The sequence below is a fragment of the Xyrauchen texanus genome, chromosome 41 (assembly GCF_025860055.1).
Source record: "Xyrauchen texanus isolate HMW12.3.18 chromosome 41, RBS_HiC_50CHRs, whole genome shotgun sequence".
NCBI classification, from domain to species: Eukaryota; Metazoa; Chordata; class Actinopteri; order Cypriniformes; family Catostomidae; genus Xyrauchen; species Xyrauchen texanus.
This window is the reverse complement of record NC_068316.1, coordinates 6,737,368-6,758,783: the sequence shown is the minus strand read 5'-3', so window position 1 is coordinate 6,758,783 and position 21,416 is coordinate 6,737,368. Positions and strand designations below refer to the sequence as shown.

The following is a 21,416-nucleotide window of genomic DNA, read 5'->3' as shown; positions in this document are numbered from 1 at the left end:
GGTGAACGTCGTCACGTCATGGGGGGGCCTCCATGGTGTACCGGCCCATGGACCTCTCAGGTCTTACTCTGTCCTTGGGTGTACCTGTATGCTGGGTTGGAAATCTCAAATAGTAATAGTGCTGTATTCCTTATTAAATCACGTGTTGTTCTGAAAGCAAAAAGAAACAAATGAAAAACTGGATGTAGGCTGTCATCTGCGCAGCCTGACCGAAGCAAAGCGGGTGCGTTTACTCTCGTGATATAAGATCAGCTTGATGATTCAACAAAATATCTCCTTTTGTGTTCAATGAAAGAATGAAATCAAACGACTTTGAAACAACATGAGGGTGATTTCTATTTTCGTGTGAACCATTCCTTTAAAGATATTAGACAATCTCACAAAAATGTCCTGGTCTCGTTTTAATCAAAATCAAAATGAAAAGAAACAAATTAGAAATCAAATTTTGCTCATATGCACATTTGACATTATTGTAAATTATTAATGCATCATTGTAATACTCCCTTGATACTACCTTTTATTTTTGCTGATTTAAATGTCAAAAATAATGCAAAACTGCATTATGCAACATACAATTATAATAATGGAGTTATGGTAATAAGAATCACCATTGAAAACAATGGGAATGGTAAAAGGAAAACGTCCAGACACATTGCGGTAATGAGAATTTGAGTCTACAGTGTCCAGAAAATAATTTCACATTGCAAAAAAGCCTTAATGTCCTAAATGCAGGTTTTAGCTTATTTATGCAATATATATATATATAATTTTTTTTTTTATTTGTGGCTTAATACAACCAGGACATTTTCTTGACAGATTTCATTGGAATAATCTCTTCCGTTTTCTTTAAACAATGCATCATTATTATAATACAAATTAGTTTTAATTTGCAGTGTTCTGGATGGCATATACTGGCACATGTGAGCCGAACATATGTGTGAACAGACATGGCACTGAGCCGACAAACACAGATCTGCTCTGTAGCTCACTTCAGCACATTCACACATAGAGAGAGATTGAACTGAAGGACCCTGAGGCCAATATGGAGAAGGACAAACAGAAACAACCCACCAACAGGACAGCCTGCACACGCCTGGGGAGAGAGTATCACTCAACCTGGGGGAAACACATGCTATGGACACCAAAGCTAACATGAGGATTTAAGCCCCGGTTCAGTTCAATCTTTCATATTGAAGTATTAAATAAAGTCAGAAGAATAGAGTCCAAAGGTCTGAAAACACTATAGTGAAAATTCTTTTATTTAGAATTTTTCTAATGCACTTTTCTAACTCAGCATAACAATTCAAGTGAAAAGCTGAAATGTAATTGTACATTCATTTCAGAATTTCTTAGAACAGTTTTTGGTATCGCCCTTTTGCTTTTAAGACAACATGCATTTGAGCTGGCATGGATTTAACAAAATATGATATGCAAAGACTATGAGCCATAAGCATCTTGTATGGTAGATGTGATAAATTTGCTTATTTGATGAGTGACCCAAAAATGGTGCAGAATCGTATATATTTTTTATTCATTTTGTCATAACGTTATTTGTGTTATGTATTTATAAATCTCAAAACCTTTATTTTTACTTTAGTTTATTTCCAACTTTAAATTCGATTTTGAATCCAAGATTTTCAGTGTGGCCGCAGACTTTCGAGCCCCATGTCTTTCCAATCTGCATAACTCACAAGGCTTAAATTTTGAAGACAATTTATAATGATTGAGCCAATGTAGCTGAAGGTCAAACTGAGACCGACAGTTCATCTTAATCAGTACCCATAATCATTAGGAGAATCTTTTGCAGGCAGGGTTAACAAAGTTTAGGAGGAACAATTTCAGAATGATGTCCTCAGAATTTTAAATAAATCAATAAGCCATGTAAGGCTGTGCATTACAGAGATTTTACCATGCTTACGGGCAATGTTAACCATGGTAAAATGATTGTGACTCAATACCTTGAGTTGCTTATTGCTCATAGGAAACAATATAAAAGACACCAATGACACCAAACAAACAAAATTTTCAAATTAAAGGGATAGTTCAGCCAAAAATGGAAAGTGCATGTCATTGTAATGTGTGATCATCACTCACTTTTATTCATAATTAATCTGGCCCCTTTTCTAGTTGAAGCGATTGACAAACTGAAAGATGACATGCAGCTTCTCCTCTCATTCAGCCGGTCAGCAGATCCTCATTGACGAACAAGATGACTGATTCGTTCATTTCATTTCATTTGTGAACGAGTGCACCAGGACATTCAGTTTGTTCACAAATGAAATGACTGACAGGTTCATTCAGTGGGTCAAACCAATTATATGTTCCTCACGGCCCGCCTATGAATGCTATTGGCTCTTGTTCAAGTCAGGATGATTTTATTCACCCTCATGTTGTTCCCAACCAATATGACTCTCTTTTTCCAAAGAACACAAAAGGAGATGTAAAACAGAATGTTAGCCTCAGTCACCATTCACTTTCATTGTATGGAAAAAAGAGTGACTTGTGTGTTCCACAGAAGAAAGAAAGTCATATGTGTTTGGAACAACATGGGGATGTGTAAATTATGACAGAATGTTCATTTTTTGGGTGAACTATCCCTTTAAGAAACAGTTCATCAACCTTAATGCTGTCTGTTTACATTGGCCAAGCAATATAACAATTGTGCAAATGTTGCCTATTTTGCGGCGCTTTTATTCACAATTCATCTAAACAGATTTTGAATCCAGAACTATCCATCTCATGACAGAAGTTCTATAAGATACGGCCACACTATTTCCTAGCATCAGATAATACTGTAAATTTTTTCCAAAATGAGAGCCTGTGGTCAGTACCATGGATTCTTGTGCAAAGGCTAAGTAGTAGAACCACAATCAATACTCATGTTTCCACGGATGGAACTAAATGGCCGGAGGGAAACACTTTTGGAAAAAATCTGACAAGAAATATATATATAAATATAAGAAAGCAAGAATGCTGTATGGTTTCCTGGCCTTGTCTGACCTTTGAAATATTTGGTCTGAGAGAGCTGGAATACAAGATGCTTGAGGTGTTCAAAGACAAACCCAGTACAGTGAAGTTCTTTGTTGGCTGTATGAAGTAAACAACAGCCTCACAGTAGTATACTTCAAAAATGTTCTTCTAGACTCAAAACCAGAAATCAGAGGATCCAGTCACTTAAAATGCAGCAAAACTGCTTCCTAAGTAAAACAAGGCTGAAGAATTATGCAGATATGTCATATAAAATGTGTTTTCTTTGATCTACTCATAATGTCTGGGTGTTATTTTGACATTTCAGGTTAACACTTCAACACAAGCAGGTTCAACACTTTAACATTTGGTTATGCATTAGGTTTCATGAACTAATAATAAACATTATTGCAGTCTTCTTTAATATACATTTTTCATTGATGGTTCCTGTTAGTTCATAATACATTAACTAATATATTAACATTTACAAAAAGTATTGTTAAAAATGTATTGGAATATGAATAAATCAACGATTTATGTTCATTCTTAGCATTTACAATGTTTTTGTGGATCCCACTAGGATCCCACCACTAGCACCGCAGAATAGAAAACAGCTTTCCGAATACACCCCTCGTCTGCTGTTGATAGATAGTCATATAGTCCCACCCCCAACTCACGCCATTGGTTGAATCCTAGTTGTATCAGTATGGATGGTTTGCTTAAAATAAATTTGTTATAGTGCCACAGACACACAGTTTTTACAGATTTCAACTAAATTAACATGAATGGCTAACTTATAATTGTCTCTGGATATAAAGCTGGGATAGGATAAAGTATTTTAAAACCAAAAAAGTAACACACTTCAGCTTTTAAATGTTTTTGGATTTTAAACTGACAGTTATTTGTGTGGATACAGCATCAGTGTTGCCAGTGTGTTATTGTAAACATGCATAAAGTCTGGGAGTGCACTTCATACAGAGACAATGTCTGTTCTCTCATTTAAACTCAATTTTCTTAGTCTGAATATACCTTTAACTGTATTCATTAACAAGTGAGCTATTCTCCCATTTCTACATCTGGACTGACATGTAACTGGCCTTTAAAAGAGAGTGGGAAGGAGCCAGGTAGGAAAAGGGATAATTACACCTCTCTTTAGTTGCCATGGCAAATCCAGACACAGATTTGTCTCTGTTCATTCATTGTGTCAGTTTCGAGCCCCTTAAGTTTGCTAGATGATGCTTCCAATAAGTCTTTATTGTGGTAGTAAAGCCATAAAACAGCTTTAGCTAAAATAAGGCAACCAAAATTATCTTTACCTACAGTAAAATCAGGGTGAATAACAGAGGCTCTGAAGTAAATGTACTGCTCTGATATTTCTGATCATAAATGTTGCCCTCCAGCTGTAAATATTCCTTAAACACAACTATTGATGTTGAGTTCCCTTTCAAGTCGGTCACTTCGACACTGCCGCATTACTCTAGGCCAACTTATTGAACAGGAACAGGATAAAAACAAAAGTTTAAAAAAATAAAATTATAATAATAATAAAAAAGAACGCAAGCATACTCTCCCCAAAATTCGGAGGCTCTCAGTCCGCAACTATGTACAAATGGAATTTATTAAAGAATAACGAATGAAATAAAACTTCACTAATGATCTGATCAAAACATACTGGCAAGAAAATTGGTGTGTTGTTATTACATTGTTACTAAAGTGTAATAAATGTGTAGTTACTATTGTATTTTCTGGAGTTGTCTATTTATGCATGTTTAAGTGTTTCTTCTGTTTATTCTTCTGTTTTTGGTCATGTCTCAGAGGGAAATAGTGACATGAGTCAGCTTCAGAGAGAGAACAAAGCCAGAATTTCAAATGTGGTCTTATATACTTCCATCAATAATTAATCAGGATGTGGAACAAGAACTTTTATTACCCAGAAAATGAAAAACAAAAAGGAATTAACAAAAAATCTTTTTCTCTCTCTCTACTCTCTCACTCTCTCTCTCTCTCTCTCTCTCTCTCTCTACTCTCTCTCTCTCACTCACACACACACACTCTCTCTCTCTCACACTCTCTCTCACTCACTCTCACACACACTCTCTCTCTCTCTCTCTCTCTCTCTCACACACACTCTCTCTCTCACTCTCTCTCTCACACACACACACTCTCTCTCTCTCTCTCTCTCTCTCTCTCTCTCTCTCTCACACATCTCTCTCTCTCTCTCTCTCACTCTCTCTCGGAATATCTCTCAGAATATCTCAAATACAAATTCTCCCAGCCAAAAGTGAGTGAGAGAGATAACAGATAAAGCTTGGCAGGGCAAGAAATGTCTCTCAACCTAGATTCTTATTCTAGATTAATACTCCAGTGGTAAGGATGCTTGTAGTTAGGGATTGTAATGTAGTGGTTTCTTGCAATTATGAATCTATAGTACCTATAGTCTGCAGTGCTATTCATGATGATTAATGATTAATTAATCCGTCAAAAAGACTAATGAACTCCTTAGTTATTGGTTGGAATCATTGTCTAAATCTGTAATTGAACCTGAATCTGTTCAGTTTAGTGAATTCATGCCAATCTGAGTAATCATAATTTTCATTCATGTCCCACTCAAAATGAACCAACAACTTGTGTGTGTGTGTGTATAAGCAGAGGTGCTGATGATGTGTGTTTGGCACTAAAACAAGAGCCAGGTTTACTGATTAATCAGCGCCTTTCTGCTAAACAGGCATTACAATGATCAATTTGATGACAATAAGAAACAGCAATTGCTCAGTGAAAATTGTTCAAAATCTCAGGCTCATGTCCAGCAGATCTCAGCATGCGCTAATAAAAGATGTCAGCTCAGTAAGATGAGACCGAGTGTGAATTTAATTGGCAATCAGTAATTTATTTTCCTCTCCGAGTTGTGATTTGCACATCATCTGATAATAATGGAAGAAATAGCTTTCAGCAATACTGATCTTTATATAACCTTTAAAGTGATGAAATAAAATTCAATTCCTCACACTATTGTGGCCATAAATGCACAGATGGATTCTCACGTATGAAAAGACATGAAGGTATTTTAAACATTCTGAAGTTGTCTTTTCCTTAATGGAAAATGTATCATTAGAAGATTATCAATGTGGTGACACATGTTGAAGAATATGTAAGCAATAGAAGCACAATGTTTTTATGATGGGTGCTGTTTCACAGAGACACCGAGACAAGAAACACAAGTATCCATACTGTTTGTCACAGATATGCACAGAACTAAGGCTGGTTACCTTGAGCAGTTAAATGCCACAACTACAAATGTGGAGAAAAAGCCTATAGCCTATAAATCAACATATAACATATGAAGCAACATATAAATTGCAAAAAATAAGCCGGGTTTAACAAAGTTAAGCTCAATCAACAGCATTTGTGGCATAATGCTGATTACCACAAAAAAATTATTTCGACTTGTCTGTTCTTTTCTTTAAAAAAGCAAAATCCGAAGTCACAGTGAGGCACTTACAATGGAAGTGAATGGGGACAATATTTGAAGGGTTTAATAGGCAGAAATGTGAAGCTTATAATTTATAAAAACACTTACATTAGTGCTTCTGTTCTAAAACTCATGTATTATTTGAGCTATAAATCATAATTTGTACAGCCATTTTAGGTTTTTAGTGTTTGTTGAAGGAGGGCATGACAGGGCCGTGAGGATGCATGCCTAGCGCTGAGTTGCCCCAATCAGTGGGAGAGAGAGATAAGGTTGAGCCGGGGACACCACACTGTCGCATGTGTCTCTCTCTCTCTCTCCCTCGCTGGCGTCTGGCTCGCTCTTAAATCCATCTCCAACTCTCACTGCAATAACAAATGCCCTGTTAGAGACAATCATTGCCAGGTTCTCATCTCCTGATCTCGCTCTCCATTCACAAGCTGCCTCTCAAATCATGCCCCCATCACCACATTGACATTATATCGTCATGGCAACAAAGTTGTAAAATTGGGTATAACTTTACACAGAAAAGGTTAGTAAGCAATTTAATAACACTAAAATCATGTTAACACGTATACTGTTTATGTCTTGTGGCTACACTTTGAAATAGTGAGTATTTTAATGTTTATGAATTGGCCCCCATTAACTTCCATTGTAAGTGCCTCACTGTAACCCAGATTTTTGTCAAGTCAATTTTTTATTTTTTTTTGTGGTAATCAATATTATTCCACAAATGCTGTTGACTGAGCTTAACTTGCATTGAACCTGGAATATTTCTTTAATACAGTAAATACAGTTTTTCTTGTCTGTTTTTTCCTGTTTCCAGTAAGCTATTTTAATACGCTGTACCGTAGAGTGATCAGTCACATGGCATTTAAATCGCTCCAAAGCTGAATGCTCATCAAGCAAAGATGGCAGCATCCAGGTGCCATACTTCAACTGCCACTGAGATGAAAAGAGATGCTTAATAATAGCACTCTCCAGGTGAACCCCTTGGAATAAAACAGCTCAATAAATTAATTATCATAGGGACACAAATATTTTTTAGTAAAGAAAAGCTGGTGATAAAAGTGCATGGCCTGTAAAATATCCAATTCACCTTCCATTGACATGTGTGAAAAAATAATAATTTAGGATTACTGCTTATCATGCAATTTTATACAGCACTCCATCAAAACACAAAATTCCTAGAGTACTAATGAGGTCGAAATCCACTCAGGCTGAGCATCTTTCAACGACACACACCTCCCTTCAACACTGGCTCAACAATTCAATCACTGGCTGGTTTGGAAATAAACAAGAATCCGAAACTTTTTGTCCTGGATATAATGCCAAAAATGGTTGCCCAATGCATTATAAAGATATATGTTTGCGAATGTATGTGTTCGACTGAGAGTGCATACCTGTGTATTTCCTCACTGCTTATCAGAAAGAAGTGCTGGGAAACATTAATATGTAACATCCAGCCAGGCTCTCTCTGAAGTCGTTGTGACTCCTAAAGGAGAGTGAGCTGTGTGTTATCGCAGCCGAGCAGAGTGATGGTATCTGCAGCGTTTGACTGGTTTCCATTAGGCTATTGCCAGGTCAGGAGGGGGGTGGGGGTGTAGAGCAGACCTGCGGTAATGAAGGAATTCACCTTCGTTGTTTAGCCAGAGGAGTATATCAGCATTTAAACATTAGTCCACATGCTGGGCCTGCACTACGAGGAGATTAGGAATGAGACCGGGATCGTACATCAGCCTAAGTGAGCCACTGACTGAACCGGGAGAAAGAACCAAGAAGAATCGCAGCAAAGATGCATTCAGAGCAGGAGACAACTTGCATAAAAACAAGACTGTACTGATTTCACTAAGACTAAAACACTAGTACATTTTAATAAATGTACAAATTATCAATCGTCGTCAATCTCGTCCCCCTTTAATAAAAGCAAAAATCGTGGTTACAGTGAGACACTTACAATGGACGTGAATGGGGACAATTCTTGAAGGGTTTCAAGGCAGAAATGTGAAGCATATAATATTAAAGACACTTACATTAATTGTTCTTTTAAAACTCCTGAATTATTTGAGATGTAAAGTTGTTTAAATCATCATTCACAGGGACTGCAGGGTTTATGGCAGGCATTACATCACAAAGTGGTTAAATTGGATATAAATTTACACAGGAAACATCTCAGCAAACAGGGGATGTTCACCAACAGTTTAGGTATGCATTTGCTTAATTTTGTCAATTTCGATGCAGGATGTTCCCAGGCCATTTTGGACATTCGCCACAGGTCCCATTTTAATCCTGGCGAAACGGACTGAAAACCAGGTTCATGGGACATTTGCGAACATCCCTGTTTCTTCCCATTAACATCTCGATGAATTGAGATTGTAAGTGCCTCACTGTAACTATAATTTGTTACTTTTGAGGCACAAGTCGAAATACATTTTTGTGGTAATCAACATTAAGCCACAAATGCTGTCGATTGAGCTTAACTTGTATTGATTCCGGAATATTCCTTTAATTATTTTCAATTAGAAATGTAACTGTTTGAGTAGTAATTTGAGCAGCTTTTGGGAGCAAAAGTAGACACCAAAAACATTCATCTGTGCTCCCCCACTTGCTGCTACACACACACACACACACACACACACACACATACATATATATATATATATATATATCAGCCACGGCCCATGCATTTTAAGCCTAGGCCTTTGGTGCGATTCGTGCCATTTAAGAAAACACAGTTTCACAATGAATAAGATGCTGTATGCCCATCATACATTACATGGCAGTCAACAAGTAATACCAATTGACATTTTAAAACACGTCCACACACAAAAGCCAGAACTTGAAAATACACTTAATGCTCAAGCAAGTCTAATTTTAACTGCAGCATGACTGTTTTGTCAAAATCATTATTTTTCATATGAATTTACCAAGGAGGTCTGTAATACCTGGAAAAATCTATCTAATAATATTTGCGATTTAAATGTCGTTTTGTCAGGGTACACGGTTATGCTGCGTACTCAAATTTTGCTCCTGCATCTCGGCAAAATCGGAGCTGAGAATTTCTGCACGAGCCTACATGTTGTAATTCTGACTTCAAGATGCATTTCATTGCACTATTCCTTGTAGGAATTTGTAAAATCCGACTTTCTGAGTTGAATGGAACGCAGCGCCACTTTTCCAAACTTGATACGACACTGAATGCTCAAGCAGCCAAATGAACTCCTGATGTTGCTATAATAATGCAAAAAGCACTTACCAATTTACTTGAAGTGAAAATCAGTCCTTCTTTCCTGTTTAATAAATTAAGCATTCACACGGTCATGCAGAACATCTCGTGTTTGTAATCCATAAGGATCATTCTCAATGGCGATAGCGGCAGTGATGATAATCAGAAGAGGCTGAGGCCGGGAAAAAGAAAACCATTTTGGAGGCAGATCAAGTTATTACACTTTGAGCAAGGTTACAAAAATGTTTAGCACCTTGTAATAATGTGCATGAATCGTTGACAATAAAACCAAGAATATGAGTTGCGGAACAAAATAGGGTTAATTTTGATTTCATGTTTCCTTTAACATCTAATTAAATAAAAAAAACTAATTTAGCAAAATCCTCTCCTGTGGAGCATTTGCGCATGTTTACAGCCTGACCTCCAGCAAAATCATACCTCTTGCCATTTCTAATGAGGCTCCCCTGGCTGTATTTTGCATTATGCATAAAATGTTTCCAATGCAAACATAAAACAATGTTTTTAAAGCAGGCCAATGGGATAATGAGGATGGAGAGAAGGAGAAATAATGTGTTGAGCCTCCTGTTTTAATACAGTTGGTCTCAGGAGGTTACAGACAGGGCCGTAGCTAGTGGGGTGAAAGGTGATAATGATTCTAGGGGCCCAAAGGTCCAGGGGGGCCCACAACAAATTCAAAACTGTATTTTTTAATAGGTAAAGGGCCCAGAGCAATAGACAGTCAGGGGGCCCAGAATTCTTTGCTTTACTTCTCTGGTTACAGGTATGTGAGTTTTTAAGCAGAATTTTAAATCCGTTGTACAATGTGATTCCACTGACTGATCACACTCACACACACACACACACACACACACACACACACACACACACACACACACACACACACACACACACACCTTGAATTAAAGGATAGTTCACCCAAAAATTGTAATATACTCATTTACTCACCTTCATGCCATCCCAGATGTGTATGATTTTCTTTCTACTGCTGAAAACAGTAGAATCTAGAGTACCAGCTCTATAGGTACACACAACTGAATTTGTACCAAAATTTTTAAGCTTCAAAAGCACATAAATGCAACATAAAAGTAATTCATACAACTCCAGTGGTTAAATCCACATCTTCAGAAGCGATATAGGTGTGGGTGAGAAACAGATCAAGATTGATTTTTCTTTTTTAAATATTTATTTCCACTTTAACTTTCTCATTCTTCTTCTTTTGTTTTTGGAATATTGAAATATATTGAATATTGGATTGAAATATTGATCTGTTTCTCACCCCCACTTATCATATTGCTTCTTAAAATATAAATGTAACCACCGGAGTCGTGTTGATTACTTTTATGCTGCGTTTATATGCTTCAAAACATTGGTACCGATTCACTCGCATTATGAGGACCTACAGAGCTGAAATATATATTTTTTAAATCTTCATTTGTGATCAGCAGAAGAAATAAAGTCACACACATCTGGAATGTCATGAGAGTGACTAAATGATGAGAGAATTTTCATTGTTGGGAGAACTATCCCTTTAAGTGAGCTTGGCTTGACAAACATTCTGATGAAATTGACAGAGAAACAGACAACGAAATGCTGGAATGTCTCTGGTTATATTTTGCTGGTTGTATTTAAACTTATTTAATTAAATCAAAATGTATATATTGTGGTAACAGTCCATGTATTTTAGCTTTAAAGCCAAAAGCTGTATCATATATACTAGTACACTCCTAAAAATGGACAAAATTCATATTCAGTATATACTGTATAAGAATTTAAAACATAGTCTTTCTCTTCCAGAAAAAAAGGATCAAATATATTGTTGACTCATGTCACACTACACAGACTTTAGTCCAATCAAATGCTCTCTAGAATGAAAACGTGCCTCACCATAATACCTCACACTAGCAAGACTAGCAAGTAGCAAATCATGGTTCACGATTGTGATGTAAACTTAAACCTGTTGCCTATCATAGACATCTGTCCAGTACAAACTTCCCATTTCAATAGGAAATATGTCAACACAAGAGAGAAAACACTCTTTAAAGCCATCACCACTAGATGCTCAGAAATCAACTAATTCAATTATATTCCTTTTTAAACTCCATTGCCGTGAACTCTATTGTAGTTTACATTCAACACTTGTCTTCCCACAAACTGTCAAAATGCTGAAAAACACTTTGCATGTCCATGAATCACAAGCGGAATCAAAAGCGCTCTGGATCCGCCTCAGGCAATGCAGGCCCCTGTTAGGTTTTGCCAGTCAGTTTGTTGAACATGGTACAGCTTTAGTTAACTAAAAAGACTCACCAAGCGGTTGTCCTGCGATAATCCTGGCGTTCTCGCCTGCCACGGCCGCTCGTGCGTTCCGTTCGCTAATGTATTGGACGAAAGCGTAACCCTTGTGCACCGAACAGCCCACGATCTTGCCATACTTGGCAAAGATGACCTCGATGTCTGCCTTTTTCACAATGGCGGTGTTGAGGTTGCCAATAAAGACCCGTGAGTTGAGGGACCGTGGGTCGTTCTTGTTAGTGACATTGCTGGTTTGAGTCTTCCCCGTCATTCTTCCCCTGCGGAACAGAGACATGAGCGAGGACGAATTCAACCTCACAAACCAGATTTACGTGTTCAAGTTAGTGAATATTCAGCTGTTGGTATAACACAGCAGTTAGTATAGCTTCAAAGCAGAAATAATCATTTACAGTAATACTAATATGAATATCCAGTGATTCATTTGGAGCTAAAGCAATCTTTGCATTATGACAAGTGAACTGAAAATATACCAGACATTCTTATTTTTATATAAGAGAGAGAAATCACAGTTTCATGATATTCAAATACAGTTTTTCTGTAAACAACTGAGATCATGAGCTTGCAATGAACTGTCATTTATCAAATTAGAGCAATAAGACCAAACATATCAGATAATCAACAGGTCTCAGATCATGTTCAGTGACATTTGGTCTGTAATGTAAAACTCTATATAAATGCTATTTTTTATATTATTTATAATATCTATGTTAAAATACTTTCCTCCTATCCCAGCTTAATATGCAGAGACAACTATGTAAGGGATAATATGTAGTCAGCCAATAATAATCCGCTTTGCATCAGGTCTTGTATCACCCTGCCAGAGATGATTTTCTGATAATGACTGGCTGGCTGAACATTATCCTGCTTATTCATGGCTACTTACCAAATAAATAAATAAATGGACATGACATTTTAAATTAAACTTGTTTATGTAAGAAGAGAATGCTGAGTGAAACAAGAAGCATGAAACTACAACAGTGTAGGGAATTGGTTGTTATACAGTTTAAATGTCATTAAACAAAAACATTTGAATGCAGAATGCAGCAGTTGACCAATCAGAATTAAGTATTCAAGAGAGTTGTATAATACAAGTAATTTGTAGGTTGATGCCAATGAATTCAATATTGCTGTTTGTTCAAGAGGTCTGACATGTTACCTTCAGACAATCTGTTTGGCTTAACAACTCATTACAGTATGTTAGCAGACCATCAAAATGCATTGCAATTAATATAATTCAATACAACTCTAAATGTATGTTCCTGGTATTATTGTGATATTAATCATTAGTGCATTTTATTCAAAATAAACCAAAACTAAATAACTTAATATGCTATTTTACATAATATCTTGCTCTTACTTGCTCTTTCTTTCCCACCAATGCCATTAAAAAAACCATAACCAAATAGCTATATAGGCATTATTTTGGCAAACTGGCATGACCGAATTTTTTATGATACATCTAAGCGCAGCGTAGTTCTAGCGGGAAGACTAGCAGCTGTACATCATCGGACCATTAGCTAGGTAACTCCTAGCCAATCATATGTAAGCTAATGCTTTTTAAGTCTGCATCACTTATCACATTGCTGTTGCAGTGTGCTAACACGGCAACCTCCACCACCACTGGTTGAGGCCTGTCCTGCACGGGGGTAGGCTCCTCGCCCCTGCCTCCTATCTCCGGCAGGATATGATGGTTCAACTTCTTCGAACCGCCAGACGGGGCTTACGCCAAAGAGAGATCTTAAATGTCACTCCAGTCTGCGAGTCTTCCTGATAGAAAATCAAGTCCCTCCCAACCTTTATATTTTTCAATGAATATCCTGTTTCATTTGTCCAAAATGTCCAAAAAGCTCATAAAGGCATCCTAAAAGTAATCTATAAGACTCCAGTGGTTAAATCCACAGCTGAGTTCGGAATGGCATACTACCATCCTACACGTATTATTTCTGACATAGCCAGATATGGCAGATGCATTATGAGTAGTATGGATAGTATATACCTTCAGATATGGATTCACTTTCACGTTCTTCTTCTTTTGTTTTTGCCGATTTGCATTCTCCGTGCATTTTGCCACCTACTGGGCAGGAAAGAGAATTTATCGAAAAGGACTTAAATATTGATATGTTTCTCACACCTATTATATCACATCTATATGGATTTAACCACTGGAGTCTTATGGGTTATTGTATGCTGCCTTTTTGTGCTTTTTAGACATTCAAAGTTCTGGTCACCATTCACTTGCATTGTCTGGACCTACAGAGCTGAGATGTTCTTCTAAAAATCTTGGTTTGTGTTCTGCAGAAGAAAGAAAGGCATACACATCTGGGATGGCAAGAGTAAATGATTAGAGAATTTTCATTTTTGGGTGAACTATCCCTTTAAGATTTTATATTGCATGGTGTTGTAGACCTTCTCATGATTACAAAATAGCTATTGAAGGGAAAACAATTATGACTGAATATTGCTTTTTATAGTACAGTATACTGTATACCACACACTTGTTCCTACTGATTCTTTCAAATTATTGTATCAGCAATGGTACTCTAGAACTATCATCTTTAAAATTCTCACTAGAATATGAGTGTGAGTGTCTTTAAGTGAGAGATGTGTGTGTTTATTTGTGTGTTTGTGTCTATACATTTTAGAATACGAGCAATCCATGTGTAAGTGTGTGTGCTGGTGTGAAAGTGAATATGTGTTAAAACACGAGTGGCTTGTTTTTTTGTGTATGACAAAGAAAGTGTAAATGAGGGGCTCAGGTTTATGCAGTTTCCATATTACTCACAGAGCACAGTCAGTCAGTCTTCACATCAGAGAACAGCGGTGAGATCTTATAGCGCTACTGACGAATGCCCTCCCATTGGGTGTCATCCAACTCCCCTCCCCGCACACACATAGACAGTGAATGCTATCGTCTGAGACAGAGATGCATTATGTTCTGTCTCTCACACTGTCAACGACCTACTCTCACACGACAGCACAAGAATGAACATGCAGCTCCACGGAGACAGAAGCACAAAAGTAAGTAAGCAGTCATGCACAAAAATGACACGTTGGGTTTCCCAAATACATCTTGATATTTGTTATGTAACGCATATTAGGGCTGGGCGATACATATAAAATATTCACTTTATATTTGCAATGGAAAAATACTGCACAATCCAATAACACCTGATTATATATTTAATTAGGGTGACAGTCCCTTATGCATATTAAACATGATTTTACTACAGTAGCTATAGTTTAACCATGGTATTTGTAGTAAAACCATACTAACCACAAAGTACAACTATGAGTAGTAAAATCATGGTTGCTATATGGATACTACGGTATTACTACTGTAAAACAATGGTTAATGATTTCCGGCAAAAACTAAACACCCCCAAAAAACATTTTACAATATTAGTAAAACCATAAGAGTAAATCGTAAGGGTTAAACAAATAGTATGACATTAAATTGAACCCATGTACACTTAATATACACTAATAAACTATAAAACACCCTATTTTATATAACTGATCAAAATTAGATTATATAAAAGATAAAGATCAAAAAAGAAGGCAACGTTTATGGCTGAAGTGAATCAGTGAATCATTTATGTGAACATTTATTTACATGAACCGTAAGAAAGAACAAACTAGAATGAATCAGAGTTCCCAACGTCAAATATAAGAGAAACATTCATTTTAATCAGTTCATTTAAACAAACTATCCAAAAGAACTGATTCACTTAAACGAAGTAGCACCTCAGTGTTAATTCATTACTCTGAATCAATGATTTGTTTGTGTCGATTTGTTCTTGCAACTTACGAGTATGAGAGCAGTGAGATGCATCAATGCCACATTAATGTTTAGGCTGATTCATTTTTGTGAATCAGTTCAAACTGTCCTTTTTAATTAATCAATTCATTACTCCGACACAACGATTTTTTGGTGTCGATTTGTTCTTGCGACTTACAAGTATGAGAGCAGTAAGATGCATCAAAACCGCATTAGTGTTAAGGCTGATTCATTTCCGTGAATCAGTTCAATCTGTCCTCTTCAATGAATCAATTCATTGCTCTGAATCAATGATTTGTTTGTGGTGATTTGTTCTTGTGACTTACAAGTTTGAGAGCAGTGAGATGCATCAAAACCGCATTAGTGTTATGGCTGATTCATTTTCGTGAATCAGTTCAAACTGTCTGTTACAATGAATCAATTCATAACTCTGATTCAACGAGTTGATTGCATCATCACTCTAAAATGCTCGCTTCAGTCCCCGTGGCATTTTCCTTTTTCATATAGGATACACAATAAAAATGTTAAGGTAAGAATATATTTAGGGAATCATTGCTGTTTATTACTATGTATTTAAATGAAAATGAATTAATAGGCATTTCATTATTTTAACTACACTTTTAACTGTATTTACCTTGCATGAAACAATTTTAATCTACTAGGCAACATTGCCTTCAATGATCAAAAAAACAAAATTTTAAGCCATTTTAGAGCATAATATATATATCAATAAATATATAAATTAAATGTAGATTTTTTTTATCTATATCCTACAGCCATGATGTACATGTCCGCAAAGTGCAAAAAAATCTGATCACCCAACTACATGATTATTTTGTGACGACGTATTCAAATGCCTGTTAGATTTAAAGCTCTCTAATGTCACTGAGAAATGATGATTACATTTATTTAGCTTTTGGACCAAATGCTTGAATAATGGATCCACTACTCTGTAAATAGAATTAGTTTCCAAGGTTACCTGCATTCTGGGCATGATACTGGGCGAAGGCTCACACACACTGACATGCTCACAGAAAGACATACACTCTCGTGTGTTCAGTCGCTCATGGAGACTGAAATTGGAATAGTGAAATATGTTATTTCCCAGGGCACAGTGTAACCATAGGATCACCCCATAAAAACAGCAAAGAGGCCTATTATCCTGGACAGGATACATTTTGATTGTATCTCTAGCTCTCTGTTACATTCTCTTTGTCACTCCAACTTATAGGAAAAATGTATCACAAAGGAGATATTTTAATATATCAACTGTTTCTCTTATGATATTAAAATGGAGAGGAAAGTGAGACTTTTGCCTAAAGTCATAATGAAATCAAAATCACTCTATTTACATACTTAATATATGTTCCTGGTCTTATTGTAAATGATTCATTGGGGCATATTATTGTTTGTCTTTATAATCATTCTTCGAAATGCAATATCTTGCTAAATGACTTGTTGGCTGAGCCATCAAGCCCTTTTATTTAACTGCCTGTCTTATAGAGGCCACTTTTCACTTTGCAATCAATTTCCAGTTTTTTTTATTGAATATCCTGTTTCACTCAGGTGCAAACATGTCATGTTATGAAAGTAAAATAGACTGTAATTGACTTTTTATGTTGCTTCTAAGATTTTTCTTTAGAGAAAACCCCCCCAGTAATTTCATACAGTATGTGTTACTGTGTCAAACTGAGCACAGAATTGCGAAGAAAACAAAGTCTGCAATTAAAAGTCAGAAATTTCATTATTAACTTTATATTAAAATATCTATTGTCAAATGACATCATGTCATGACATCTAACCTTGTGTGATGCCTCTTGACGCTAGGGCTGATTATCGATACAGATTTCATTCCAGTTCACAAACTCTCGATTTGATTCCATAACGCTTTGATTCGGATCTATTTGGGTGTATTTAAGTGATAATGTCTTTTCTGCTTACATCTGAAAGAGACAATTATACAAGGAACCTTTATGAATGAAGAAAAATGATATTCAATTGCTATTAATTTATTATTTAACTTATAAAAATGTAAACTTTCAAGTAAACGTATAAAGATAGATCATGTGATTTTAAGAATCGACCATTCAAATGAAGATACTGTAGCAATTATTCGTAAAATCACTATTTTTATCCAGCCCAACTTGATGCACCATATAGTATTTCAACTGAAAGCAAGCACAAATGAGATTCAAAACAGGGAAGATTTTCAGTGAATAATGATTAAATATCTGTCTATTCCTCACACAAAGCTATAGTATGGTTTGAGGATATTAAATATTTTTCACAATACTTAGATGAACATTTATGTTGCTTTTTTAAATAATTTTTCTGGAGCTTGACAGCTCAAGTGCCCATATATTTTAGTTACAGAAAAGTGCACACTAGACATTTTGCAATAAATCTTGAAAAGAAAATGATATGGGTTTGGAACAACACGATGAAAGAATTTTCCTTTTTGGGGTAAACTACTCCTTTAAGTCTCCTGACCTACGAAACAGCAGCATCTGAGCACTATATTTTTCCCTACTGTGCCCAAATCTTGAGGTTTTCAGGTCCGATAAACTGCAACCGAATCTAAAAAGCAGCTTGACAGAGAACAAGTGGTGTAATAAACAATACAAAATATAAAATCTCTGTACCATCTGTCCCCTTAAGAACATTTCAGTGACTGATGTCCAGATCCAATTACAGCGCTGTGAGGTTGGCGGTTTTACACCACCATGATCTTTCATAAGGACAGAGACCTCCCCTCCTCTGCGGGGCAAATCAGTAGCCTGTTATTTAGAGCATTTGCACTGGCACCCGTATTGATGATACTGGACAGGGAGGCGAGAACATTCTCAAATCAGTAAAGATGTGTTAAATTGCCCCTCTTATCAGATAAATCTCTTACATGGAGCGTTCGCTGAAGATCGCCTTCCAGCATTTGCCAGCTGATCTCTCGCTAGTCCACATTTCACGACAGATGTTAGTGGGTTTCACAATTGTCCTTGGGTTAGTGGCACTATTCTTGTTACATGGTACATGATAGTTTCAACCATACATCTGAAAATAGGGTTTGTGATGCATTATCAAATGGTAGGCCTATGTTGTAGACGAAAAGTTATAAACGACCACATATTGCAGTGTAATGTTGATGCATGAGGCATTTCGATAAATACGTTTACTATACTGCTCATTAGCTGAAGTGTACAATTGTTTTGATGTTAAAATGCTTTATTCTATCCCAGCTTAATATGCAGAGACAACTTTAAGTAAGCCATTTTTAGGTTGAGCAACATCTGAAACATCAGTTTTGATCCCGTAGGGAACCAGGAAGTAATGGTGTTCACATAAGCAGTGGTAACTATAGGTAGCATTTTCGCTGTAAAATGTCATTTTAAACCTCATTGATGATTAGGTTTAGAGTTGGGGTTTTGATTAGGTGGTACAATTCATATAAAATGCATTCCTGTTGACTGTAATAATTTACAACTAAAAATACAGCTCGCTTCTGGAGCTCAGACGTGCCCATATGCTCAACAACACTTCCAGCTTCAGCCACTGGGGACAGCGACAAACTGATGTCACAGTGAAATCGGAAACAGCAGGTTCACTTTTCGTTAGCTAAAATTGGTCTGTGCTTACTGGGATTCAAAACATTATCCCCTGTGGCCAAAGCGCAAAGTGTTGTTGGATGTTATGTCCATGTAGGGGCGCCAAAAGCTAGTTGTGATGCGAGTTGTTTTCAGCTGTACAGGCTGTAGTGAAGAGTAAAGCATATTTTATAAACTGCCCCCCATTTACCATTTTAAGATGGTAATTTGTATCTTATGCTTTAGTGTGTCAGTATGAAATATACATTTTATATTTCCAAACATTTTCTTTTTGCAAACAGAAAATAACAGAAGTAGAACAAGGAGTCCTGCATCAGATGGTATGGCCCACACAGAGCCCGGATCTCAACATCATTGAGCCAGACTGGGATTACATGAAGAGACAGAAGCAATAGAGAAAGCTAAGTACATAGTACTGTGGCAAGTTCTACAAGATGATTGGTACAATCGTTCAACCAACCTTGCAATGGGTGGTCGCACCAAATATTGATTTCGTTTTTTGAATGTTTACTGCAATTTGAATGAAGTTAACTGGTAAATAAAAATTATTTATGCCATTATTTTGAAAACATCCTCACTATACTTGGCATAAATGTGGTTTATGAGGACATTTCTAGTGTCCCCATAATTCAAATCGCTTAAAAACATACTAAACAATGTTTTTTTGAAAATGTAAAGGGTTAGGTTTAGGGGATAGAATCAATAGTTCATACAATATAAAAATCATCATGTCTATAGAAAGTCCTCACGAGGATAGCCGCACCAACATGTGTGTGTGTGTGTGTGTAGTAACTAGTATATAGCCTAAACCACACACTGCGGGAGCTCTTTACGGTACAGTGGAGTCCAAGTAATAGAAAGACTAGATCTGAACACCAGTAGCTCACAAACCACCAAAGAAAAGGATTTAAGTTTAAAAACCTCCACAGCCTATGAGCTCATTAAGAGTTTCAGAAACCCTTCCAACTGAAATCCTGTGTGATTTCCAACTCATTGAATGTGTGTTTGTGGCTCTACCGAGACCCTGCCATGCAACACTAGACAACTGAGGCTGCAAGTGCTTGTCCAACACAGTGAACACACAGCCACATGGTTAAAATCACATGACTGTTAAAAACTTGTTCAAACAAAGTGTGTTTTGAGTCATGGTCTGGCTCTAAAATCTGATTAGATCGAAGCCCTATTATTGACAATACTTAGAGTTAGGGATTTGAATAAACTCCTAACCCCTAAACTTTGGTATGTAACTCATCCAACATGGTTTGTGTTATAGATATGAAAGATACATCAAATAATACTGCTTGATTAGGAAAGGGGTGCTATAATTTTTCAAAGGACTTTTGCCTGGCAGGCACTATAGCAGGTCAGCAATACAGATTGATCTCACTTGAATTCTGTGACTGTAAGTTGAATGTTCTTCAGCTAAAATGTATCTGTGCTTACTGAAATTTGAAGCACTGCCCCCAGTTACCAGGGAAGCACAGATCGATTTTAGCAAAAGAAAAGTAAAGCTAAAGCTGAGAGGGATAAAGGTCGACTGCAGAGGATCGTGCGGGAGAGAGAGATCGCTTACGGACATGTCCGTCATATGTAGTGTAACGTAGTTCAAGGGAAAGGAGGAGGCGAGAACCGGCTTGTCAATATAAATAATATTTTAATTAACAACTTAAGCAAAAGACAAACACACACATATGACGGACGTGTCCGTAAACGATCTCTCTCTCCCGCACGATCCTCTGAAGTCGACCTTTATCCCTCTGAGAGGCTTGATTAGCCTAATACGGGACCAGGTGTGTAGGATCACGACCCGGCCCCGCCCTCCACCCTACCACAGCGTGTTTTTTGTCAACGGACTTCGTCAACCAATGTTTTTGTCAGAGATATAGCTGCATCACTGCCTGGTTTGGGACTTGCACCGTTTCGGACCGCAAAGCCCTGCAGAGGATAGTGAGGACAGCTAAGAAGATCATCGGAGTCTCTCTTCCCTCCATCAAAGACATTTACAAAAAACACTGTTTTTAGCAACCAGCATTGTGGACGACCCCACAC

At 36.9% G+C, this 21,416-nt stretch overlaps 1 protein-coding gene across 5 annotated transcripts in view; it reads right to left on the bottom strand.

Moving 5' to 3' along the window:
- LOC127634255 (RNA-binding Raly-like protein) overlaps positions 1–21,416 on the bottom strand; it is a 173,686-nt gene that overhangs the window by 63,223 nt on the left and 89,047 nt on the right. For 4 of the 5 annotated variants that reach the window (XM_052113716.1, XM_052113715.1, XM_052113714.1 and 1 more), the window contains one exon: positions 11,985–12,247. In XM_052113716.1, the coding sequence (XP_051969676.1) occupies positions 11,985–12,240 (256 nt within the window). In that variant the 5' untranslated portion in view covers positions 12,241–12,247. Of the gene's footprint in view, positions 1–11,984; positions 12,265–21,416 lie in introns of those variants that run through there. The other variant, XM_052113712.1, reaches the window with a different exon arrangement.